The sequence below is a fragment of the Labeo rohita genome, chromosome 16, assembly GCF_022985175.1.
Source record: "Labeo rohita strain BAU-BD-2019 chromosome 16, IGBB_LRoh.1.0, whole genome shotgun sequence".
Classification (NCBI taxonomy): Eukaryota; Metazoa; Chordata; class Actinopteri; order Cypriniformes; family Cyprinidae; genus Labeo; species Labeo rohita.
In genome coordinates this window covers 4,088,116-4,115,781 of record NC_066884.1, presented here as the reverse complement: position 1 = coordinate 4,115,781, position 27,666 = coordinate 4,088,116, and the positions used below count along the sequence as shown (strand labels likewise).

General features: G+C 33.7%; 1 protein-coding gene across 1 annotated transcript in view; it reads left to right on the top strand.

Annotated features, from left to right (window-relative positions):
• The window catches only part of LOC127178984 (inactive phospholipase C-like protein 2), a 53,815-nt gene that overhangs the window by 13,746 nt on the left and 12,403 nt on the right, over nt 1–27,666 (top strand). Inside the window, exons 2-4 of the mRNA XM_051132213.1 lie at nt 6,684–9,170; nt 14,401–14,604; nt 23,531–23,606. Of these exons, the coding sequence (XP_050988170.1) occupies nt 6,684–9,170; nt 14,401–14,604; nt 23,531–23,606 (2,767 nt within the window). The remainder of the gene's footprint in view (nt 1–6,683; nt 9,171–14,400; nt 14,605–23,530; nt 23,607–27,666) is intronic.

Below are 27,666 nucleotides of genomic sequence, written 5' to 3'. Positions count from 1 at the left end.
TTAACGGAAATAATAAAACGGCTGTTGAGACGCTGAGGGGGTTTGTACAGCATTGTTTTTTCTAGCCCGGGGAAGTGAGGGCGTCCCTTACTCGTCGTAAGGAAATCCTCGGGAAGGACGCCTCGCCTGGAAGACAGAAACCTCCCCCCACTGCGTTCGACCACACCTAAAGGTCACCACGTATCAAACCTCTTCCCCAACAGGACCTTCCGCATTTTTGCCCAGATCAAGCAGATTATAAGTCATGCGGCTCGGCTTTTTCTGTGAATGTTTAGGTAGGACTACACTTAGGGAGATTCCTTCAGGTTCTCAATCTAAACTTTTTCATTAGTCCTGTTTGTTTACGCTGGTTTCGCTTTCAGTGCTGCTTGGAAAAGGGACTTTTTTAAAGGCTGTCAAACAGTTCATTGCCAAACAAATGCCATGTGACTAACCGCTCCAGAGCCGCAGGAGAAATGACGTCATGATTGGCTGATGGCAGCACAAGAACACAGTCCTGGATCCTTCACTAGTTGCTATCCTGAGGCGTCAAAGGCTCTAGACATAGAAAATGTCATACTTTTTAAGGGGACATTGGATGAACTTTTGTACTTTTTTAGGTTTTTTTGTGCATTTAGTTTCTGGCCAGCTCAAAAAGGCTGAAAAAAAAACATGCAGCCAGTTTCTTATGGGCTGTCTGGAGTGTGAAACTGTGTCATCCAGCGAACCGTTTCAATTTGCAGCCGATTTCTATTTAGATAGCCAGCTTTGAATTAGACCACCTCCAAGCCATATATGGATATATTCACGTGTCTTGTTTTGACACGGCCAATGGAACAGAGGGGGCGGAGTGAGCAGTAGCTCATTATAATTTAAAGTGACATGCCAGTGCTCCACGCTTTTCTTTTTGGGCTCCTAACTTAAAGGAGAAGTCCACTTCCAGAACAACAATTTACAAATAATTGACTCACCCCCTTGTCATCCAAGATAAGCCGCGTTTAAACTGCATTTTGGAAGTTCAAAATCGGGGCACCATATCAGTCCATTATATGAAGAGAAATGCAGAAATGTTATCCTTAAAAAACATAATTTCTTTACGACTGAAGAAAGAAATCAACTAAATCAACTTAAAAGTACAAGTCATTTCAACTCACTTTATTGTAGTGAGGTGAAATTATTTTAATTATTTTATTATTTTAAAATTATTTTGAAATTACTTACAATTTTAAGACAGCTGCTGAACTTTTAAGTTGAAACTGGTGAAAACTTTTTACAGTGCAGGGGAATTTTGTTTTTACCTTTGTAATAGCATTTTTCTAACTTTATTAAAAGTATGTCACCTTTTGTCAAATGTTCTAAAAATTATATTTTTAGGCATTTTAAAATTGTATTACAACATCAGAATAAGAACAAGTAGAATAAGTTACCAATCAATTAAAACAGTATTAACAAAATTAATTTGTACTACAGAGGTGGCACAAAAGAACACAAAAGTCATTTTCATATGTTTAATGAGGCTCAGAGGTGGCATGAGTGCAATCAAATTCATAAATTCATGTTGTGATTAATGTTTTAAATATACAATTTTGAATTCAGAAATATTAAATGATTTAAATAACTGAAAAGATACTTTAAAAATGAAATAAAATCTGCCAGTAGGTGGTCAGTCACTGAATTAATTACTGAATCATATCATTCATTTGATTCATTTGAACAGCTGATTCATTCAGGAATAAAGCAAGTGACTGTCTTTATGAATGGGAAATTGAATCATTGACTCACTAGATTTGTTTAAAAGCGCACATTAGTTCATAAACGAAACGCCACTTTGTTTGAATGCAAATTGAGTCTGAACCCATGTTTCAGACTATTTTTGATGACGAAATAGAGCAAAATCAGGCAATAGGCAATATGTTATAGTCAGACAATGTAAGTCACTTAATATTAACTTCTTGTTTATTTAACTGTTCTATTTAATCAATATCTCATTTACAAACGCCCTTAAAAATCATTAAAGGCTGTCACTCATCTTAGTTCATCGCAATCTCACAAAGTTCCATTATAATCAACGAAGCTCTGTACACTGCACAATCAGTCTCTTATTACACTCTCTCTACACTTTGTTTATGAAAGGATTGGTGAGATATGTCTGTGATACATTACTCAGTGTTGCAAAAACACATAGAAACCTTTGAAGCTCCGCTTAGCAGACCACAAATATGCTGATCGGGTCAGTTGCACACAGTGCTCCTAAATATTTTTTCATAGTCGCACGCAGAAGTTTTCAGTGGCAAATCTGACTGAAATGGTCGCACTGTAGAGCCCTGCATGCACTGAAACAGGTTGCTGTGAACAGAACTGTTTTTGACAAGGTAAAAAGGGTGTTGTTTTACATTTTAACCAAAATTCAATCAATCAAAGTTTGTTAAAGAAGTTTCATGAAGACACTAAAGAATAGTACCAACTTGTGGAAAATGGGCATCAGATGCCGCTTTAAGAGCCTTCGAAAAAATAAAACAATAAAATAAAACTGACCACTAGTAAAACATTTAAAATAATATAACATATTATATATTTTGAGTGGTTGTTTACTGGCCGCTATTATTTTTGACTGACTGAGCATGCATTAAATTAATCAAAAGTGACAGTAAAGACATTTATAATGTTGCAAGGATTTTAATATCAAATGCTGTTTTTTCAACTTTATATTCATTAAAATACCCCCCCCCCCCAAAAAAAAAAAGTCTATAAAAATATGAAGCAGCTCAGCAGTTTTCAACCCTGATAATAATCAGAAATCCTTCTTGAGTGGCAAGTCAGCATATCAGCATATTAGATTGATTTCTAAAGCATCATGTGACAATTAAGACAAATTCAGCTTTGCATCACAAAAATAAATTACATTTTAAGATATATTTGAATAGAAAGCACTTATTTTGCATTCAAATAATATTTCACAGTATTACTGTTTTTACAGTATTTTCATCAATTAAATGCAGCCTTTATGAGCATAAAAGTCTTTAAAACATTACAAATCATTCCAACCCCAAAGTTTTGAATGTTAGTGTACCACCTTTAGTCTTTGACTTGACCTAGCCAAAGTGAATTTCAACAAATGGGGAAAAAGAACTATAAAAAGTGAATAAGATATTCTTAGTTCTGAGCCGAGTGCCGTTTGAAGAGACCTGAAGCGACTCCAGCCTCAGATGGTGGTCTGTTTCTGCCAGAGGCTGTTATTGGTTGTAGATGTGGTCGGCGACGTGTCATATCTGACATGTTATTTTTGTCGCTGTCTAAAAAATTATTGTTTTTTCTAGTCAGTCATTTCCTGGAGATGTCAATCATTCAGCGTAAGTGGAGGAGGTTAAAGCGTGAGATAATATTTCGACTGATTCCTCAAAAATCTTTAATGTTTTTTTTTTTTTTTAATAAGACATGAAGAATGTGCATTATGTAACAGTTGACCGCTGTTTCTCCAGGGCCTCCTGCTCCTCACACAATACCCCGTCAAGTCTAGCAGAAACACACTTTTGTGCTGGATAATTAACTACATATACATAGATTTTCCGACTAAATATTTACTAAAATGGCTGACTGCTTGTTAGTAAACTCTGCTTTTCTGGCAGTTGGAGTGGTGTGAGTGTGAAGTCAATTAAACTAGATCGTAGGACACAAAAAGGAAATGCATATTAAAAAAATGACTTTGCACTCTTATTAAATGCAGTAATCCACTTTTGAAGTGATGGGGTTTTCAAAATAATATATATAAAAATATATTAATAATATATGTAATATGATTATAATTTTTTGAAAAATATTGTGTTTGAAAAGGATTTTTGAAAGCTCATTTTTCAGTAATGGCATTGACGTTTTATGATTACTGTGGGCTTATTCCCTCCAACCAGATTTGGGTTAACCTCCAAAGCTCAGTTCTTTCCAACAGGAAGGCACGTTTCCTTTGACCCAGCTAGAATAAATTTCCAGTGGACCAAAGCCATTGACATTCGCATGGGCCATTACTCTCAGTAAGTGCTGCGGCTCCAGCGCCTGTGCGCCATCATATTGAGAGATGGTCGTATGGACGGAGGCCAGATTTTGGCCTGACCTCTCAGGGGACATGAGGTTACCATAGAACACTGGGAGTGCCTGTGTTTGTTTATGGTGAAAACCCACTGAAGTTCTGGTGTTTAGAAACAGGTAGAGCGCCACTAGAACAGCAATGTTCAGGAAATGTAGTGATAATTACGATATCTGGATTTTAGAATGTTTTGGTATCATGTAAACACAACGATTATGGATAGTTAAAGCTAAGAAGTTTAATATATTGTTATTTTATGTGTAGATACATCCCAGAGTTCTCTACTTAAACTGAATTGATGTATGTTAAACATGTGCCTGTCACAGCTGATGCAATCTGTTATATAAGGGACTCATGTGAAACTCAGTCATACTGTCAGTGTCGTGTCTCTGTGTCTCTTGGGGTCAAAGTCCCTGGAGCAAACTGTACGGTTTCTGCTCAACCAAAAATTATTTGACATATTCTGAGCATTACATACGCTTAAAGATGGGTGATAAGACTAAAATATTCTCAGTATTATTTTATGCATTAACTATATCAATGTATTTGTATTGTTTTGTTATTTTATTCATTAATATTTGATTACTCTTACTTCATTGTGGTATGCAATCAATGTCCAATTTTCATGATCCAGTCAATTTCAAATAGATAAAACCTTCATTTTTCCTCATTGATCAACTGGAAATAAGTCACTGTACGGAAGTTGTGTGGGATTTAAATAACCATGTGATGCACGAATGCCTATTTCAGGATAATCCTATGAATTCAGTACTTTATATAACACAAGCCACTACTAAGTGTGCAGGTTTTGTTTTACAGCTTTGCATACTGCTGATTCTTTTGGAAACGGATGAATTCAAAACACATTAATGTAAATGGAATAATCCACTGTATAAATAAGTGGTTTTCACAAAATACAGATATATGGATATTATGAAGTTCAGGTCGACCCATATGTGTTTTTCAGGGCCAATGCCAATACCGATTGTTACAGATTAAGAAGAACGATAACCAATATTTTGAACCAATGTATATGTCTGCTGTAAAAATTTAAATTAATGCCAAAATTAAGAATAACAAAGGATCTGACAAAAAACTTTAAATAGTTTTATATTATTTTGCTTTTTTAAAAATATTTTTTACGTTTTGAAAATTACAGATACCAATGCTTAATATCTGCTGCAATAATCTGCCAGGCTGATAATCGTCAACCCCTATAATAAAGTGATATGTTAGCATCTCGTCTTTGTCAGCAATATTATGAGTTTATAAAGTCTGAAAGAACAGATCTAGTAGACCAATAACCGATATATTGAACCAATATGTATGTCTGGTGTAACAATAATAATTAATGTCAAAATAAAGAATAACAAGGGCTCTAACAAAAACTTTCTTTAAATAGTTTTAGATTATTTTACTTTTTTTTTTTTTTTTTAATATTTGTAAGGTTTTGAAAATTACCGATACGAATAACCATAAAAGATACTTAATATCGGCTGTGATAATCTGCCAGGCTGAAAATCAATCAACCCCTATAATAACGTGATATGTTTGCATCTCGTCTTTGTCAGCAATATTATGAGTTTATAAAGTCTGAAAGAACAGATCTAGTAGACAGATAACCGATATTTTGAACCAATATATATGTCTGGTGTAAAAATAATAATTAATTTAATTTAAATAAAGAATAACAAGGGCTCTAACAAAAACTTTCTTTAAATGGTTTTAAACTATTTTCCTTTTTTTTTTTTTTTTTTATATATTACATAAATTACTGATACCAATAACCATAAAAATGCTTAATATCAGCTGCGATAATCCGCCAGGCTGATAATCGGTCAACCCCTATAATAAAGTGATATTGCATGTTGACTTTGTCTAAAAGAACTTGGAAGTATATATTGTAATTTAAACTGTGCACTTTGTTTGTTTAATAATCAGGCAAAAAACAATGTGATAGAAATAGTGCCAAGAAGATTTAAACTTATATTGCATTTTTCTTAGGCCAGTGAAGGCTTAACTGCTCTCTCATGATGAAACGGTTGTAATTATTTTCTTAATTAAGTGTGGTTTAGTTCAATATTTTCCTGCCTCTAGGCTCAGGGTGGTATAAAAGTAAAGGACACTATGCTGTGTTTCGGTCACAACACCAGCAGTGATTACAGCACATGGCAACAAAGATGATGCAACAGGATAAGTTACTCCTTTAACATATTTGAATATGCAAATTGAGCAGTTAAAGTCAACATGAAATTCCTGTACTGCACATTACTGGTCTTAAATATGCAAAGTATGTGCATTATGTAAAGTATTATGTAAATTTATATTCATGCTAAGTTTTATTAAAACAAATTATAAACCTCACAGATGTCTAATGTTCAATTCGGGTTATTAAAAGAATGTTTATTTTCAGTATTTAATAAATGCTTATTTAAGTAGGCTCAAATTAAAAGTTTATACAGTTTGTTTCCTATAACTCCTATAACTATAGCTTGTTTTCTGAAAGTTTGTTTGAAAAATTATTCTGAAAAGTCAAAAGTGTATGCCTCTTCGTAAATGTGTTCATCATATTATACTCTCGTTGTCAAGCAGTTCAATACTGATGATAAATTGCTTTATTTTCCAGGATGGTTCCAGGCGGTGCAAGGAAAGGAAGAAGACAGTGTCGTTCAGTAGCATGCCAACAGAGAAAAAGATCAGCAGTGCAAGCGACTGCATTAATTCAATGGTGGACGGGTCTGAATTGAGGAAAGTACGCTCCAACTCCAGAGTCTACCATCGATATTTCCTCCTAGATGCCGACATGCAGTCTTTGCGGTGGGAGCCGTCCAAAAAAGAGTCAGACAAGGCCAAGATTGATGTAAAGTCAATTAAAGAGGTGCGAACTGGTAAAAACACAGACACCTTCAGGACCAATGGAATTTCGGATCAGATTTCCGAGGATTGTGCGTTCTCTGTAATCTACGGGGAGAACTATGAATCGCTCGATTTAGTCGCAAATTCAGCCGATGTAGCAAATATATGGGTGACTGGACTCAGGTACTTGATATCTTATGGAAAACACACTCTTAACATGATTCAGAGCAGTCAGGACAACATGCGTGCATCCTGGCTGGGCGACCTCTTCGATGAAGCGGACATCATTGGTGGAAAATGCATTAGTCTTTGTTCAGCCATACAGCTGATCAAGAAATTAAGTCCAGGACTGAAAAATGTCAAGATAGAGCTGAAGTTCAAAGAGTTGCACAAAGCGAAAGATAAAATCGGTTCCGATGTGACCAAGGAGGAGTTCATCGAAGTCTTTCACGACCTTTGCACAAGACCAGAAATCTATTTTTTGCTGGTTCAGTTCTCAAGCAACAAGGAGTTTCTTGACACCAAGGACTTGATGATCTTTTTGGAGGCAGAGCAGGGCATGGCCAAGGTGAGCGAAGATATCAGCGTGGAAATTATCCAGAAGTATGAACCCTCGAAAGAGGGGCAACTCAAGGGATGGCTCTCCCTGGATGGGTTTACCAATTACCTCATGTCACCAGACTGCCACATCTTTGATCCTGAACAAAAAACAGTATGCCAAGACATGAACCAACCCCTTTCTCACTATTACATAAACTCTTCCCACAATACCTACCTGATTGAGGACCAGTTCAGGGGTCCGTCGGACATTACGGGCTACATCCGTGCCCTGAAGATGGGGTGCAGGAGCGTGGAACTTGATGTGTGGGACGGGTCCGATAACGAACCGGTCATTTACACGGGCCATACGATGACCTCACATATTGTCTTCCGCAGTGTTATTGACATCATCAACAAGTACGCTTTCGTTGCCTCGGAATTCCCTCTGATCTTGTGCGTGGAGAACCACTGCTCCTTGAAGCAACAGAAAGTCATGTTTCAGCATCTGAAGAAAATACTCGGAGACAAAATCCACTCAGATCCACCCAACCTTGAGGACAACTACCTTCCATCCCCATCAGACCTAAAGGGAAAGATTCTTCTGAAAGGAAAGAAACTAGCAAGCAACTGCACCGGCTCCGAAGGCGAGGTGACGGATGAGGACGAGGGTGCGGAAATGTCTCAAAGGATGAACAACGAAGGTGGTGAACAGCAGACGGTTGTTCAACCCAAAAAGTTCCAGCTTTCCAAGGATCTGTCGGACTTGGTAACCTTGTGCAAGTCTGTTCGGTTTAAGGATTTCCAGACAGCTTTCCAGAACCAGAAGCACTGGGAGCTCTGCTCCTTCAATGAGGTCTTCGCCAGTCGGTGTGCCACTGATCAACCTGGCGAGTTTGTTAACTACAACAAGAAGTTTCTAGCAAGGGTTTACCCGAGTCCAATGCGAATCGATTCCAGCAACATGAACCCGCAGGACTTTTGGAAGTGTGGCTGTCAAATAGTAGCAATGAACTATCAAACGCCAGGTCTCATGATGGACCTCAACATTGGCTGGTTTAGGCAAAACGGGAACTGTGGATACGTCCTACGCCCGGCGATCATGAGGGAGCAGGTATCTTATTTCAGTGCCAATACTAAAGACTCAGTCCCGGGAGTGTCTCCACAGCTCCTTCACATAAAGATAATTAGCGGGCAGAATTTCCCTAAACCCAAGGGCTCAGGCGCCAAAGGCGATGTGGTGGATCCCTACGTTTATGTTGAAATTCATGGCATTCCTGCGGATTGCGCAGAACAAAGGACTAAAACGGTCCATCAGAATGGCGACAACCCCATCTTTGACGAAAGCTTCGAGTTTCAGATTAACCTTCCGGAATTGGCAATGGTGCGCTTTGTTGTTCTGGATGACGACTACATTGGAGATGAGTTTATTGGTCAGTACACGATTCCGTTCGAATGCATTCAGCCAGGTTTCCGCCACATTCCCCTCCAGTCGCTGACGGGCGAGCTGCTTCCGCACGCATGGCTCTTCGCTCATGTGGCCATTACTAATCGGCGTGGTGGGGGTAAACCTCACAAAAGGGGGCTTTCGGTCCGCAAGGGTAAAAAGGGTCGGGAATACGCCACTATGAGGATACTGCTCATCAAGGCTGTAGATGAAGTCTTTAAATCTGCTGCACAGCCACTTCGGGAAGCCACTGATCTCCGAGAGAACATGCAGGTGAGATAACGCTTGCCTCATTGAGAAACAAAGTCGTGACTTGTTTTCACATGAATGGCATAACGGTTCTGTGTGAATGCAAAGATAAAGATGAATATTGCAAAATCATTTCAAATTGATATTTGATATTTAATTTTAAGCAGCATGCCATCACTGCAAAAAAAAAAAAAAAAAAAATCTGAAAATTTATTTTATATATATAAAATATATATATATATATATATATATATATATATATTCTTTAATTAATTAATTGTTTTTATTTTTTTTAAACATCATACCAGTCCTTGGTGTAATAAACAGATAAACAATAAAAAAAAAATGCTTTTACGTTATATTCATTATGGGTCTTATATAGAAGCTGTTTCTGCCACTGTATTAAAAAAAAAAAAAAATTCTCAGAATTGCATGATACAAACTCACAATTCTCACTTTTATCTCAGAATTGTAAATGCGAGTTATAAAGTCATAATTGTGAGATATAAATACGCAATTCCGAGAAATGAAGTCAAGATTTGCGAGATTTTTGTGATCTCTTGATAATGCAATTGCGAGAACTGGCAATAAATAAACTCGCAATTCTAAAAACATCAGCTTTTCCCCCTCAGAATTGGATAACTCACAATTCTGAGGAAAAAAAATGGCAAGGTATTAACTTGGAATTAAATACAAATTTTTATATCCAAATTTTGACTTTATAACTAAGTTGTGAGTTTATATCTTGCAGTTCTGACTTTATAACTCGCAATTGCAAGTATATATCTCACAATTGCGAGAAAAGAATTGTGAGAAATAAACTCGGAATTGCAAGAAAGTCAGAATTTTGTCTTTATAACGCTTAATTGCGAGAACTCGCAATATATAAACTCGCAATTCTAAGAATATATTTTTTGTTCCCCCTAAAATTGGACTTTTCAATTGCAAGTTTGTATCTCAATTCTGAGGAGAAAAATTGCAAGACATAAACTTGGAATTGCAAGAAAAAAACAGAATTGTGAGATACAAACATGCATTTGCAACCAAAAAAGTTGGAATTGCAAGTTTTTATCTCAAATTTAGACTTTTTTCATGCAATTTCAAGTTTATATCTCCCAATTTTGGCTTTGTAACTCGGAATTGCGAGTTTGTATTATGCAATTCTGAGTAAAAAAGAACTGGGAGATGTAAACTCGCAACTGCAAGAAAAAAATTAGAATTGTGAATTTTTTTTTTTTTTTTTTTTTTTTTTTTTTTTTTTTTTTTGCAATTCTGACTTTTTTTCTTGCAGTTCCGAGTTTATATCTCCCAGTTCTGACTTTATAACTCACAATTGCGAGTTACAAACTGTCTTGCAGTTTTGGCTTTATAACACAATTGCAAATTTGAATTATGCAATTCTAAGGACATATCAAAATTTTTTGTCTTGCAATTCTGACTTTTTTTCTTTGCAAAGTACAAACTAGTTACAAACTATCTCTAATTCTGGCTTTGTAACACAGTTGTGAGTTTGTATTATGCAGTTGTGAGAAATAAAAATTCAGAATTGTGAAATTTTTATTTTGCAATTCTGACTTTTTTCTTGCAATTCCGAGTTTATATCTTGCAATTTTGGCTTTGTAGCTCACAACTGTAAATTAATATCTTGCAATTCTGAGAAAAAAGAAACAAATTTTGAGAATTGTGAGTTTTGTTTTTTGTTTTTTTTTTAATCTCGTAATTCTGACTTTTTTCTTGCAATTCTGATTTTATATCTTGCAATTTTGGCTTTATAACTCACAATTGCCAGTTTATGTCTCGCGATTCTGACCTCATTTATCAAATTTATGTCTTGCAGTTCTGATTTTATAACTCGCAATTCCAAGTTTATATCTCACAATTTTAAGAAAAAAACTCAGAATTGCAAGATGTAAACTAACAATTGCAAGAAAAAAAGAATTAGTGAGATAAAAGGTGAAATGAAGTGGTGGAAATGGGCTTCCATAGTCTTACTTGTAGGTTGTTTAAGAAAAATCTAATGTCCTATTTTAGGCGATTTTTAGGTGATATATGACCTGGACAGGTTTTGGACAAGATTCCCCCATTCAGTATCTGCAAAGTTACACAAATGTCACGACTCTGCAAATGTTTAGTTTGCAGCTTGCCAAGCCTCTCCAACTGTACTTCAGTGTGGCAAGAGTCTCCTTTTCATAGCGTGAGAAAGTTTTTCAAATGCAACTTCAGAAAGTCAACCCTGAGAAGGAAGCGCCGCTTAAAGGATGCTTCTCTTCACAAGGCCAGGAGCATTTGAACTGAAATCGCTCTGGCACTGATAAGCAAAAACTGCTGATTTTAATCAGCTGCAATTCCTCGAAGTTGCACAACCTGTTGAACTGGCACAAAACACACCTTGAAGTTTTTACGCAGACCCTATTTTAGCCACGGGAACTGAAAATATATTCATATATAGGCTACAGGTAGGAGATCAGCCAAATTCCGTTTAATATTTGATGTGGAAAATGTTACGTAACGCAGGGTTAGTTTGTCCTAACCCTGAAGAGATTAGACCGTCTCATGGATAAAAGGGGTTGGCACTACTATAACAAGACAGCACTGAGAAGATTTTGAAGTGAAAGTCAGGAAACAATCAGGAAGCAATCTTGTCAGAACGACCTTGAAGGATCAGAGCGAATCGAACGAATCTTTTAGTGCAGCTTCTTTATATTAATGCTTTGTGGGAGGTACATCCTCAGTTATTTTACATTTAAAGGCTTTAAATCAGAGAACGGAGCAGTGTGCATGCTCCTGCTTTGCTGTTTGCTTTATTTCAGCATAAGCTACTCTATTCGTAACACACTGTACATTACGGGTGTTTTAATCGCTCTGTTGACATTGCATTCCTGTGAACACAGTTCCAGGCTCTGTGATGCTTCTGCTGCGTTCAGTAGTTGTCTCTGTGCGTCTCTGTTAAATACTGTGTTTTAAACTCACTAGACGAGCCATTGCAAGAAAAATGACGTCTTCCTCCCACACTCAGAACAGTGCTTTTGTAGAAGACACACTTACAGAAACCACTTCCTATCGCATTTCTTGTTCATGGACGTTCACTATGGGGAAGTCTGCGCGTTGTTACCCTTGGGTTGGTTTTTGTTTTCTCGTCATCTCCCACAATTAGGTCACCGGTTGTGTTCAGAATAGCATGCTACTATAATGCTCATGCTATTTCGACTGCGTGCACATGTATGTGCATACACCGTATATTGCATACAGTGTCCCATAATGCAATGAGCTCAACTTTTGCAGTGTACTGTCAATGATGCTATCAGCCTTGGTTCTTTTTCTTATTAACTGATTGGACTGTGAGAGTGTAAATTGTTTAAATATTGTATGTATTTTTGAGATTATAGCTATAGTTAGCATTTGGTGAATTAAATATGCAACCTGATGAGCTCATGTCACTTTAATAAATCATTGTAGCGTTTGAAAATACACACATGCAGTATGTTAGTATTCCATTTCGACCATAATAGTGGCCAGCAAATATTGCAGTTTATCATTTTTAAAAAATATATATATTTGGTTAGGGTGAAAAAATTAATTGTGATTCAATTGTGATTTAAAATGCTTAAAAAAATCAAGTCATCAGTCAATCATTGTGCCTATAAATAATATTAATAATAATAATAATAATAATAATAATAATAATGATAATGGGAACAATAAAGAAAAGTATAATAATTTTTTAAAAATTCAAATGTGGGCAAATATGTGAAAAACAATACATTTATTAATATTAAAATTATTAAAATAAGTATTTTTTTACTACTGTTGAATAGTACTACTATTGCTGAATAAAACTATAAAACTCATTAAATAAAATAAAAAAAATTACCTTTGTATTATTTCACTGTAAAATAAAATGGCATATGTAAGAATTACATATTACAACATTCATTTTTATGGTTGTCTTAATTCAATAATAATAATAATTATTATTATTAATAATAGGAAAAATAAAGAAAATAAAAAAAGTACATTATTAATATTTAAATTGTTAAAATAATTACTACTGCTACTCCCAAATAAAAAATGTAAAAATTATAAATAAAAATTAATTAAAAAATACTTTTGTATTATTCCACTGTAAAATAAAATTAAATATGTAATGACATGGGTTTTTTTCACGGTTCATTCATTCATTTATGGTTGTCTTAATTTAATAATAATAATAATAATAATAATAATAATTGAAAAAATTAAGAAAAGTAGTAAAATAGTTAAATTCAATTGTGGGCAAATGTAAAAAAAAAAAAAAAAAAAAACAATTTAATATTAATATTAAAATTATTAAAATTACTACTGCCACTGCTAATGAATAAAATATACAAATGTTTTTGTATAACAATTTTACTTGTTGTATTATTTCACTGTAAAATAAAATTGAGCATGTAAGCAATAAATCACAGCATTAATATTTATGGTTGTATTATTATTATTATTATTATTATTAATAATAATAATAATAATAATATTACTAATTATTAAATTTTAAAATAAAATTAAAATTAAATTGAGTATGTAAGAAATAAGTTGCAAAATTTATTGGTTGTATTAATAATAATAATAATAATAATAATAATAATAATAATAATAATAATAATAATAATAATGGGAAAATCATGAAAATTTAAGGGAAAATATATTAACTTATGTATAAAAATCAGTTAAATAAAAATAATTATTATTATTACTGAATAAAGAATGTTACATGACATAAAAAGACAACTTTTGTAATATTTTGCTTTAAAATAAAATCAAGTATGTAAGAAAAATTATAATTGTTTTAATTAATTTACAACTGCAAAATTACAATATTAATATTTATTTTTCAAATGTTAAACCTTTAAAAGTTTTCACAGAAGACCGCAGGGTTTCAGTTTTGTTGATAAGCACTTCTCATTTCAAGTACAGGAAGGTGCTAGGGTATGTTGCGTTCCTTAAATGCAAAGTGAGCCAAAGTCAGAGCATATTTAATGTGAATCGAACTGCTCTGGGTCACTGCAAACACCGTCAGATAACGAGCAGCTCGCGTGTAAAAGAACACAGTGCATATTTTAATTAAATCGAAGCAGTATCACAATTTCGCTTTCATACTGATTAATCGTCCTACACGTCCTACATTGGTGGTAGATATCATCATAAACAAAGACAGTGTGTTCTGTTCTGCAAAACATTTATGTGCACGCTCACTCTTTGACCTACATGTCTTTCACAGAATGCCATTGTGCCATTTAAAGAGCTTTGTGGTCTGTCTGCGGTGGCCAACCTGAAGCAGTGTATATTAGCGCTCTCCCCGCGTCTCATCGGGACGGACAGCAGCCCGGTTTTGCTGTTTAACCTCAAAGATCAGTACCCCACCGTGGAGGCCCAGGGCCTGCTGCCTGAGGTCTTGAAGAAAGTGGTTACCGCTTATGAGATGGTGAGTACATTTCTTAAGATCATTTTTCAAACTCCATTGGCAGATTTGTTGTTTTAAGCCTAAATGCACTTCATTTTAAGATTTTAAATTCTCAAGCACATGTTTATTGATTTAAGAATTTTTAGACGTTTGTACAAAAATACGTAATAAATTCATTTCTGCAAGTGAATTTGAGGATTTTGATGGAAATAAGATTCAAAATGACTTGGTAAATGAATTAGTAGCTGATAGCATAATACAGTTACAGTTCAAGTATTTAATAAACAAACACGTTCAATCATGTTCAGAGCTTTCTGAGCATTCATGTAGGCACACATTTAGTTTGCATGATTTTATGCATCCTGAAGTTAAAATCATCTTTGAAAAAAAAATGTAATCATATATATTAAAATTTAAAAAAATATCTATTCATTCTTATATGTTTACATTTAGATACATTCACTTCAGGACAGACAAAAACATGAATCAAAATGTGACATTTATTATATACATTTCAATGCAATTGAAATGCATTAAAAAATAAAAATAAAGCATCAAGGTTTGTTGTGATTTTAGTTACTGCACAGTTTGGCCAGAATTCTGAGATTATATATCAATATGACTATAAAATATTATTATTATTATTATTATTATTATTATTATTATTACTATTATCAGTATTATTATTATTAGTACTGTTATTATTACTATTAATAATAATAATAATAATAATAAATAAAAATATTAATAATAATAGAAAAACTAGTGAAAATTATAAAAAAAGATTACTAAAATTCAAATGTGAGAAAAACAAAACATTATTAAAATTAAAACCATGAAAATGTATAATAATAATAATAATAAGAAGAAGAAGAAGAAGAAGAAGAAGAAGAAGAAGAATAGGAAAACTAGTGAAAATGATAAAATGATAAATGATAAAAAATGTACTAAAATTTAAATGTGAGAAAAAACAAAACATTAAAATTAAAACCATGAAAATGTATAATAATAATAATAATAATAATAATTAGTATTATTATTGTTAATATTATTTTTATTACTATTATTGTTATTTATACTTCTAAATAAAAATAAAGAAAATAAATAAAGTACAATAAGAAATATTACTTTTGTAATATTTTACTGGAAAAATCAAGTGTGTAAGAAAAATATATTTTTTTTTTTACAGTATTTATATTTATGACTGTCTTAATTTCTAACATTAATATTTAATTTCTGTTTTTTTTTTTCAAATTTACATTAGAAGCAAAATGACTTAAATGTTGCAGTAGTCTAATATCTCTCAAAATTAAGTTTTTAAAATGTGAAATTTAAGTTTTTGCTTGGGTAGAAAACAAAAAAAAAAAAGAAGATTATTTTATTTTTTTTAATTATCTAATTATTCAGATTGGTTCTCATGTGAGTCTTGATTTAAGAACGTGTACATATTTGTACTGGAAAACAAGACAAAAATACTACATAAGAAAAGGGAATTTTAAGGGAAATTTTGAGGGGAAATTAGTTTGAAAATGGCCAGTAAATGCATTGGTAGCTCAATTTAGTCCAGAAATTTCCTGAGCTTTCTGAGAAATTCTGCAGGCACCCTTTTAATTTGCATGATTTTATCTAGCCTGAAGTGAATAAAGATGTTTTGGATGCATGTTGACTCAGATTTGATGAGTTGCGATGATGCAACCATGAATAACCCAGGTCTGTGTCCAGGGGTCATGATAATGAGTCGCAACAGTTTTTGTTTTTGCTTATGTTTGAATAATCCACCATCGCAAATTGTAAATTCAAACTCCTGGCAAAACTGCCCGGAGAATAGCCGTGTTTTGCAGTTTGATGAGCAGGAACAGAATTCAAATCTTAAAGCTTGTTTCAGAAAGAACGGCGGAGCAGAGCAACACAACACAACACATCCGTACGAGACCAAATTCCTCATATCAGCATGGCAAAAATTGGCTTATTTATTATCGCATTGGTCTTATGAAAAAATCAGCATTGTTGAAACAGCATTGCAACAACATTTACAAGAACATGTAACATGCTGTTGCTGAAATCTAAAGAGCAAAGTGTTTGTTGTCTGATGACACACATGTATGAATGAGCTGAGCGATTTGCACATCCTTGAGGAAACGCAGCACCAGTTGAACAAGGGGTTGCTGTTGTCCTCCTCCCGGTCCCCCGCTCTATAAATACCCCCTATAGTGGTTTGTCTGCCACCAGGGCTGCAATTTCTCCAGCCATTAGTAATGTAATGACAGTGGGCATGTCAGTGATGAGACAGCTGCTGCAGCTGTGTGTGCATGAGGCCGCGGCTCGCATCTCTGTCACAGCTACGACCAAAAAGCTGTGGTGTGGCCTAGTGATTAAAGATCTAGGGATGGAAAGCCAGGAGATCAGGGGATTTTAAATGGGTTTCCAGCCTATAGTGCATACATTTTTCTAGTTACCCGCTTCTCTGAAATACAATTCCATTTTAAAGTAAGATTTTCTGAAATGTTTTTGAAAGACGTCTCTTCTGCTCACCAAGGCTGTATTTATTTCATGCAAAAATGCCGTAAAAACGGTAATATTGTGAAATATTATTGCAATTTAAAATAACTGGTTTCTTTTTGGAGATCTGTAAAAATGTCATTTATTCCAGTGATGCAAAGCTGAATTTTCAGCATCATTACTCCAGTCTCCAGTGTCACATGATCCTTCAGAAATCATTTTAATATGCTGATTTGATGCTCAAGAAATATATATATTTTTTCTTTTTTTTGAAAAATTCTCTTACTTCTCCAAGGCTGCATTTATTTGATCAAAAATACAACAAAAATAGTAAAAATCAGAAATGTTATTGCAAATTAAAATAACCAATTCTTATTAGAAAATATTGTAAAATGTAATTTATTCCTGTGATGAAAAGCTGAATTTTCAGCATCATTAGTCCAGTCTTAAGTGTCACATGATCCTTTAGCAATCATTCTAATATGCTCATTTGATGCTCAAGAAACATTTCTGATTATTATGAATGTTGAAAACACTTGTGCTACTTCCTATTTTTGTGAAGACAGTGATAGTTTTTTTTTCCAGGATTTTTTGATTAATAGAAATAAAAAAAACATTTAATAAAAAAAGCATTTATTTAAAATCTTTAACAACATTATAAATGCTTTTACTGTTGCTTTTGAATAATTTAATGCATCCTTGCTGAATAAGAGTATGAACAGTAGTGTGTCAACCAATTAATTCCTTTCAAAGCACTGCTGTTAAAATATTAAATACAAAAATACAAAAAGAAGAATAATTAGAAAAATTTAGCTCATTAACATCACTTTTTTGACTAAATTGGTTAGGCTGATCCATCCCTAAACTTTTAAATGTGCCCTTGCTGAATAATTCATTTATTTTATTCTGTTTTAATTTCTTTAGAAACAAAAGTATTAAATGTACCAGATCATCTGAGTCTTCTCACCAGGGCTGCATTTATTTGTTCAAAAAATGCAGTAAAAACAGTAATATTGTGAAATATTATTGCAATTTAAAATAACTGGTTTCTTTTTGGATATCTTTAAAAATGTAATATATTTCTGTGATGCAATGCTGAATTTTCAGCATCATTACAAAATGATCTTCAGTGTCATATGATCATTCAGAAATCATTTTGATATGCTGATTTGCTGCTCAATTTCTCATTATTTTAAATGTTGAAAACACAAGTGCTGTTTCATATTTTTGTGAAAACGATACATTTTTTTCCAGGATTCGTCAATCTGTACAGTTAAATAAAAATGCAATATGGAATCGTGTCTGTGGATATTGAGCTGCAGAAATACTATTTAAATATGAATCTCGCATGTTTTGTTTTGCACAGAATTTGTTAAAAATTAAATGGAATTTGAAAAAAAAAAAATGCATTAAAAATGTAATTTTTCTGTGAACTTTTAAAACACTGCTGTTAAATTGTGTACGTTTCATGATTTAAATTAATTAGACATGCTTTTTGTATAAATTTAACTGTATGTTTTGTAATTTAGCCATCAAAACAAGGTCTACAAAAAATTAAAATGGAAAAAAATGGAATTTGGAAAAAAATAAAATGGAATTTGGGGGGAAAAAACTAAAGTATTATTTTCTTACAAATAAATAAATAACCATTGAACTGTAGTGTATGTCTACAAATTCATTCCATTCAAAACACTGCTGTTAAAATATTAAATAAAAATTATAAAAAAAGGAGGAAAAACTAGACAAACTTGTTCATTGACATCATTTATCCGAATTGGTTGACTTGTCAAAGCATACTGATCCATCCCTAAACTGTTTAATTAAAAATAAATAAAATAAAATAAAATAAAATAATGAATTGTAAAAGGTATCATATATACTGGATTGTCTGAGTTGGTTCTTGTCAATAAATGTGTCTAAATGATTTCGTAGTGAATTTATCCGAATTGTTTTTTGGATGATTTGGAGGCTAGTTTGGTAGCTTAATTTAAGTAGATTAAAATGCATTCATGAAAACTCAGCCTTAAGTTACTCCAAATGGGATTTCTGCTATAATGTGTGCACTGTAAGTAGCTTTAGTGTCACCTAACTAGATTTTTTGACAACATTTTAATTTGGGGACCGATTTTCACATTAACTAGTTGCTTATTACCATACGTAGTACTAGCATATTGGCTGTTTGCCTTGCACAAGCCAAAATCTGGTTCTTTCAGTGGCTGCCAATGAAGGCAAACCCTACATGGGTCTCATAGTAGAATGGTGTGAAGAAATATTTTTGACACTTGCGTACTGTTAGCTTTCCTAACTGCATGTGTCAGGTCTGGGCAACCCTCAGCACGTGGCGAGGCCGTCAGAAAGTGTGCGCTCCGACCCGACTTCCTGGAAAGTTGCCACAGCCTCGTGATTGATCTCTGCGAGAGGTTTCTGAGCATGAGCCATCAGAGAAAGACGCTGGCGCGAAACTATAGCAGCTGTTTCTTCTCTTTTGTTGGCGTGGAAAGATAATCTGGCCCCGACAAGTGACCTTGCCATGCTTTTGGACGCCATAGGGATGTACGATTCAATTAAGAGTGTGCCGCTGGCAGTGCTTTACATTAAATTTCAGCTAATCCTTTTCTTTTACATCACAAGGGCTAGTAATTGCTCAAGACCACGAGGTCAGCTGATTCACTGTCATAGAAATTATACCACAAACACATTGCGAAAATCATAATTTTGTAACTTAGACATGCATTTCTGTACTTCCAAATAAGGCTAAAAGAAAAACCCTTTTAATCAGCTGTTCTTAACATTAATAATAAATGTTTCTTGAGTAGCAAATCTGCATATTAGAATGAATTCTGAAAGATCATGTGACACTTAAGACTGGAGTAATGATGCTGAAAATGATTTGCTGAATAAATTGTTTTTTACAATATTTTTTTAATCATCAGGTTGCAATAATTTTTATCAAATTTTACAATATTTTTGAATGTTTCTTGAATCAAATGAATTGATCAGGAATTATTTTAAGTTGCAGTAATATTTCCGATTTTTACAGTTTTCACTGTATTTTTGATCAAATGAGTGTAGCCTTGGAGAGCTTATGAGAATTTTTCAAAAAAAGCAAAAATATATATTTCTTGAACATCAGATCAGCATATTAAAATGATTCCTGAAGGATCACGTGACACTGAAGACCAGAATAATTATGCTGAAAATTCAGTTTTGCATCCCAGAAATAAATGACATTTTCACATATTTTCAAATAGATATAAGTTATTTTAAGTTGCAATAATATTTCAGATTTTTGTACTATTTTTACTGTATTTTTAATCAAATACATGCAGCCTTGGAGAGCCTAAGAGACTTTTTCAAAAAAAAGAAAAAATGTATATATTTCTTGAGCATCAAATTAGCATGACACTGAAGACTGGAGTAATGATGATGAAAATTTAGGTTTGCATCACAGAAATAAATTACACTTTACAATATTTTAAAATAGAAATCAGTTATTTTAAGTTGTAATAATATTTCTAATATTTACTATTTTTACTGTATTTTTAATCAAATAAATGTAGCCTTGGAGAGCTTAAGAGACTTTTTCAAATACGTAAATAAATATAATGTTTTTGGAGCATCAAACGAGCATATTAGAATGATTTCTGAAGGATCATGTGACACTGTAATTTTTACTGTTTTTGCTGTATTTTTGGATGAAATAAATACATCCTTGGAGAGCATAAAAGACTTAAAATGTTTGCACCATAAAATATTTATCATTACATAAAGTATTTGCTCTACATTTCTTAAGTAAAGCATGCTTTTTGATTTGATCAACCGTCATTTCAACCAAACAGCCGCTGTTACGAAATGGATTCAACATGTTAAATGCAGGAAGTTTCAACAATTAAAGCATGACTTAACATTTCCCACCCTGTTATGTTTTGTAATTGTAAACTCTTCCCAGAGGTCTTTGTTTTTTATGATACGTGCCAGCATTTCAAGAGTCTAAAGGTCAGAATGAGCATATGCATAATCTGCACAAATAAACTTAAACAGAGGCTCGAGATGGAGATGAACTCTGTTGGATAATTATAACAGAGCTCATTTACATAGAGACATATTACATATACGGTAGCAAAAACATTAATTAGCATTATTAAAACTGTTTATTTGTGCAGGCCAGAGAGAGGGTGAAAAACAACATGTAAGAAACCCAGACTACCCTTATTAGTGAACTTCAGCAAAGAAAAAAGGATATAAAATACCCTTTAATAAATGCAACTACTTTTTCTTTCTTGAGTCTCATAAGAAAATTTTTTGTTTTTAACTAGACTCTGGTTTCGTGATGTGGTTGGTGTTGTGGCGCTGCAGGATCTGTAGCCGCTGGCCTGTGCCGAGATGTCTGTCTGAATTAGTTTTCGCGTGTGTCTGAATGGTCGTCTGGCGTAATTAAATGTAGGAATCTGCTCACCTCATTAGAAGGGTGTGGGTCCACGTTCAACAAAAGAGCAGATCTATTACATAATCTGTCCCACTTTCTGTCCTGCTATGACTTTCCTCATTAGGCAAGCTTTGCACAACCAATTCAGCAACCATGTACTTCCTGTTTTGCATTGTAGATACTAATCTTATGTTATTCAAAAGGTTAAAAATAGAGTTTTTCCCATCAGACTCCATCAGGCCAGTTGTTGCCCTTTCCCTGGGGTTGAAGGATGGATAGATAGATAGATTTAATAAATTAAAATTTTAAACATTTTTTGTATTTTTCATAAAACTTTTATAAGAGTTTAGAATTTGGTAAAATATCTGTAAATTATACAGCTACTAGCTACTGTATAATTTACTGTAAAACTCCATACAGGTGTATATATTCAGGCATAAATTCTAATTTAAAACTAATTTATTTTATTTTATTTTATTTTATGTATTTATTTATTTCTGTCTAAATACTTTATTTTGTTTAATTTTTATTTTATTTTTTTTGGTGATTGCAGTGCATTTGTTGTTTTATATTCAGGCATAAATTTATAAACTCAACTTATCTTGCCTTTTATACAAAAGTACCACAGGATACTATTTTATTTTAAGTTTTATTTGAATTTCTTCTTCTTCTTCTTCTTCTTCTTCTTCTTCTTCTTATTTATTACTATCGGTTTATTTTATTTTGTTCAATTTTTGTTAGATTCCAATGTACAGAATACACATGTATTTTATTTCATTATTTTATTGCTGTCTGTTCATTTTTATGTAATTTTATTATTTATTTTTTGTGTGATTGCAATGTGTTTATGTTTCATATGATGCCTGATATAATTTGCAATAATACAATTATTTTACAATTATTTTATTATTATTTATTTTTATTGTATCTATTTTTATTTTAAAGTACAGAATACAAATTTATTTTATTTTATTATTTTATTGCTGTCTGTTTTTATTTTTCAGCAATTGAATGCATTTGTTTTATATGACCTGATACAATTTTTAATAATATCTATAATTATACATCTTCTATATGATCCATATACAGGCATAAATTATAAATTATAATAATATTATTTATTTTTACTTTATTTTTTGGTGTAGTAGTGCAGAATACTTATTTATTTATTTGCTGTCTATATTTTATTATTTTATTTTTGTTTTCAACTAATTAAATGTGTTTGTTTATATTATCTTCGATATAATTTTTTAAATAATATTTATAATTATACACCTACTATTTGACCCATATTCAGGCATAAATTATAAACATGAAATATAATAATACTATTTATTTATTTATTTATTTTAATATTTTATTGCTATTTATTTTTACTTTATTTTTTTGGTGTAGTAGTGCAAATACATATTTATTTATTTATTTATTTATTTATTTGCTGTCTATATATTTTTTTTTTTTTTTCAGATAATTAAATGTCTTTTGTTTTATATGACCTTTGGTATATATTTTTTAATTATTTGACCCATATTCAGGCATAAATTATAAACATGAAATGTCTTCTTGTCAATTACAAAAAAATAAAGAAGAAAAACATTCTAATTCTTAATTTTATTACTAGTAATTTAATTACTATTTATTGTATTTTGTGGGCGTTTTTTTTTTGTTTTTTTCACTTTATTTTTCTGGTGACTGGAATGTATTTACGTTTCATATGACCTCAGGCACAAATTCATTTTATTTTATTATTTTATTTTATTTTATTTTATTTTATTTTATTTTATTTTATTTTATTTTTATTTTTATTATTATTGTTGTTGTTTTTTTTTTTTTTTTTGCTTTTTTAATTTTATTTCCTGTATGACTGGAATATATATTTGTTACATTTTCTTATGACCTCTGAACGTACACAAGTATCTGCAGGCTACAGGCTACTGTGACACACTACAAATGAGCTGTCATCCGATTCGTACAGCAACCACACAGATGCTCATTACTTGTCCCTTTCTCCCATGTTCACAGATGATCCAGACCAGCCGAACCCTGCTGGAGAACTCAGAAGGCGTGTACGAGCGAATACTGCAAGTCCAGAAAACAGGTAAGAATGAAAAATCGTATGAGGCGAGCGAGAGAAAGACACAGTGTTCCACAAGGGACGGGTGATTCTTAGAACACAGCCGATCGACGCGGCCCTTCGATCGCAGCTCCCTCTGAAATAGAAAAGAAACACAAGTGCGTTCATACTAAAAAAGCTCAAAGAGAAAGAACTAATTATGCCACGGCATGTTATATAAGACTCATTGTGCGTATCTCTTCACCTGTGTGATGTCCTGCTTTTCAAACACCGTTCAAGTAGGGGTTTTTGACTCTGAATAGTGTCATCCGCTCTGTGTTGTCTAATTAACGGGATACTAAAAGGGTAAACATCTATGGCCTATCAAAGCCATGCAATCAATGTGACGCCAACAGCTGCACGGTGTAATCACCAAAGATCGGGCTCAATTGCATTTGTTTCAAAATGAAAGAGAAAAGCCGAATGCAAAAGAAAGGCGGCGTGTTTTATCAAGCATTTGTGCAATTTTAAGGTGCATCTGTGGCCTTTTGAAAATGCATTGATTTTTTTTTTTGAAGTGCACAATGTAGTTTCACTTCTGATCTCACAAATCAAATCAGACGGAGGAATCCAAATTTAATCTAAAAAAATTAAACATAACCAGGCAAATGATGCTATTTCAAGTTTTGTTTTTTTACAAGTGAGGCAAAGCATGAAGTGAAAAAAAAAGAAATGTACATCATTCCTGATGTGATTCACATTTCCTCATTTTCCTGTTGCCTTTTATTTGTTTATTTCCTACAGTGTTCATAAAACCTTGTGATGCAGAGTGGAAAAATTGATAATCATTTTGTTTTTTTCTGCATCTCATTTGTGTTGCTGGGAGACAGTGATTGGCAGCTGATCGATGTGGGAGGTTGGCGGTGTGTTTCATTGATCGCAGCTGATGGAATCTTGGCACAGGAAGCTGTTAGAGTTCATTAGATGTTCTCTCGATGAACAATCATCAGGGCCGCGCCCAAATGCACACACCACCATTCTGTTTTGTCAAGCCAATGCTAAATCAATAATTTTGTCGATTTGATTCAATACGACGTGTCATTTTCTATCCTGTTTGGCATGGGCAATCTTGATGCACAGCAATTATTAATGCTTTTCAGTTGTTACTGTTGCACATATTTAAGATTGGGAGTTGTATAAATTCTTAAAGGGATAGTTTTGTCTTGAAAACTCTCAGATGGATTGGCATAATGTACGTGACATGTTATTGTGTTTGGTTTGCTGCTGCTGCGGCAGAGCAAGTACCGACTTGAGACTTGCTACTGCCAATACATTCACAACATGCATCTGTGAGCGTGTAAGAAATACTGTTGCTGCACATATACGTGAAATAACCTCCATATAGCATACACGAGTCACCCCGTAGCAGATCTATACAGGTGGAGCTGGGGAAGGTGGAGGGTTTCTGAAGCACGCTGCAACTCAGGGTTGCCAGGTTTTCACAACAAATGAAAAACTAGCCCAAAAGTAGCCTAATCGCGTTCCGGGGGGTAAAATACATGGGTTTCCCTTGTAAAATTAGCATTACGTTATCGTGGTCACTTTAACCCGTGGAAAAGAAAAACAACCCGCGGCAAGAGTGTTGAAGTAGCCCAAATTACGCGGGAAAACCGTGGACTTGGCAACATTGCTAGTCATATATTTGAATGTTGAGCAACGAGCTCACTGGCTACTGATACAGGGGAGAACCAACCATCTGTGCCATGTCATAATAATGTCATTATATCAGATTAAGTTAGACCTATCGGACTGCACCATCTAGAGTTTCATGCCAGAACTTTTTATTTCACCCAAAAATGTAAATGTGCTGTTAATTTCCTCACTCTCAGTACATCTAAGATGCAGGTGACTTTTTTTCTTCAGTCGAACAGTAAAAAAGATTTCTATCTGAAAGCATGGTTTTGGTCATTAATTAAATGCAAGCCTTTTTTAGAATTAAAAAAGCATATCAAGAAACTTAATGTTAACATATAAAAAATGAATACGCGTGGCTCCTGATGATATATTGAGTAAGGCTGTGCCTGTCGCAATGACAACCGTGCCACCGCGGGGGTCGTTGCCACCGGCAGTACTGCATGTGACGTCACACAGTCTATAACAATCATGAAATACAGTGTTTCTGCAACAGTTATTCTGCCGTGGCCGTGTTTAGTGTCCCTGCCGGAAGCAGCAGTGAGCGCAAGTGCCTTCGCAGCTGCTGGAAGAAATCCGCGTTCAAATGCAAACAATAGGCTAAAGCTTGTAAATCTCTGGGAAAAGTAATTACCATAAATGTGTCGGGGGGGAAATAATCACGTGCGCTGACATGCAGTTGGATCGTTCATTTCTCTTTACTGTTGTCAAAAATGTTTAATTCTGACGTTGGTATTTATTTCTGTTCAAAATCGTGATTCCTTCATTTCTAAAAATAATAAAATTGTGGCAAAAAATAAAATCAAATTAATTGATAAAATCTGAAAAATTGCCCATGCCTAATTCCATCTTTCCTACAATGCCTGATAAAGCAGGGAAACTAATTCTGCTGCTCCAAAAGCACCTCCTGCTGGCAGAGATTGAATTTGCATTTTCAGTCAGCTCGTGCTGTTTTTGTTCAGACCAATGCGAAAATCGACTGATAATTTTACGCAGCAAACACTTAGAGCAATATGTCAATATGAACCAGTATAAATATAAAACTGCACCTACATCTTGGATGGCCTGAGGGTGAGTAAATTAACAGCACATTTTCTTTTTTGGGCGAACTGTCCCTAGCGAACTAAGTAGCAAATGTTAACACAAAACTTAGTTCTTCAAATCATACTGCTTTTGTTCTAAATGATCGGACTTGCACCCTTGCAAATGCTGAGTTACAGCTTTAGAATGATCTATCTTTACATTTTCTGAAGAAAGCGTGAGTGTTTCTTGCCTTTGCAAAACTCCACATGATGCAGGAGTGTGGGTGGTTGCCAAGACATGGCATATGTTTGCTAAGGTGTTCTGAGAGGTGGTTACCATCTAAATAGCAGCATTATATTAACTTAGAGCAAGCGAACAACCACTAAGAACAAGATTACTGCATAAAAAACACACAAAGAACTACTCAGAAGACCATAGCAACATGCAAACATCCACTTGGAACACCTTGTGAAGATGTACTGTAGTTCATCATTAAACTATTCCTCAGCTGCTTTCATCTTTGATTTCCTCTGCTTAACACTCTAATTTTTCACCACTTTTAATGCAGTTTAACATCCTGCGTCAGAAGTGAGACAAAACCACAAAGCTTTTATTGATTTCCCCGAGTCTGTGGCCACATCAAATATTCATCCTCTTTTGTCCCAGCACGAGCGCACAGAGAACGCCTTTGTCTGATCTGCAGTAAACACTGTAAATCAATCTCCGCGGTTTCTTGCCTGTCTTAAAAAGCCCATCTCCGCCTGGCGCACGTCAGGGTCCCACATGAACACATTAGTTAATGTGGATGAACAGCCCACCGGCGGTAGCTTTACTTCTCTTGAGGTGTGGCAGAGATGGACCGATGGAGCTGTACTAGGAGCTCGAGCTGTTAACTGTGAATTGGAAGAAGTGGGTCAATACTTGCCCGTTCCCCCGTGGAATCCAGTGGAAAACTCCGTCATCGACAGCCCTGAATAATCAAAACTGGCCACTGCAAAAGACCGAGCAGGTATTGATCTGCAGGCAGAGTAAATAACATGCTGCCTTTTGAGTAAAGCAGTACCGGTCAGTGCTCCAGGCGATTTAAGAGATCTATGGGGTATATACTTTTGCTGTAAATATTTGAAAATTTGTGCACTAACAATCACCCTGATGCCAGCGGGAGCTGTGCTTTAAATTTGATGAGTAAATCAAATGCATGGCTTGCATGTAGACCTGTTTTCTGTAATTAAAATAAAGATGGAAGCATTAGATAAAAAATGTGAATTAAGTTAAACTGAAAAAACATTAATGAAAAATGTTTAAGTTTCCTTGAACTAAATTAAATACGTAAAAAAAAAAACTAATTCTAAACTAATATTAAAGAATGCTTTAGAAAAATATTTATATT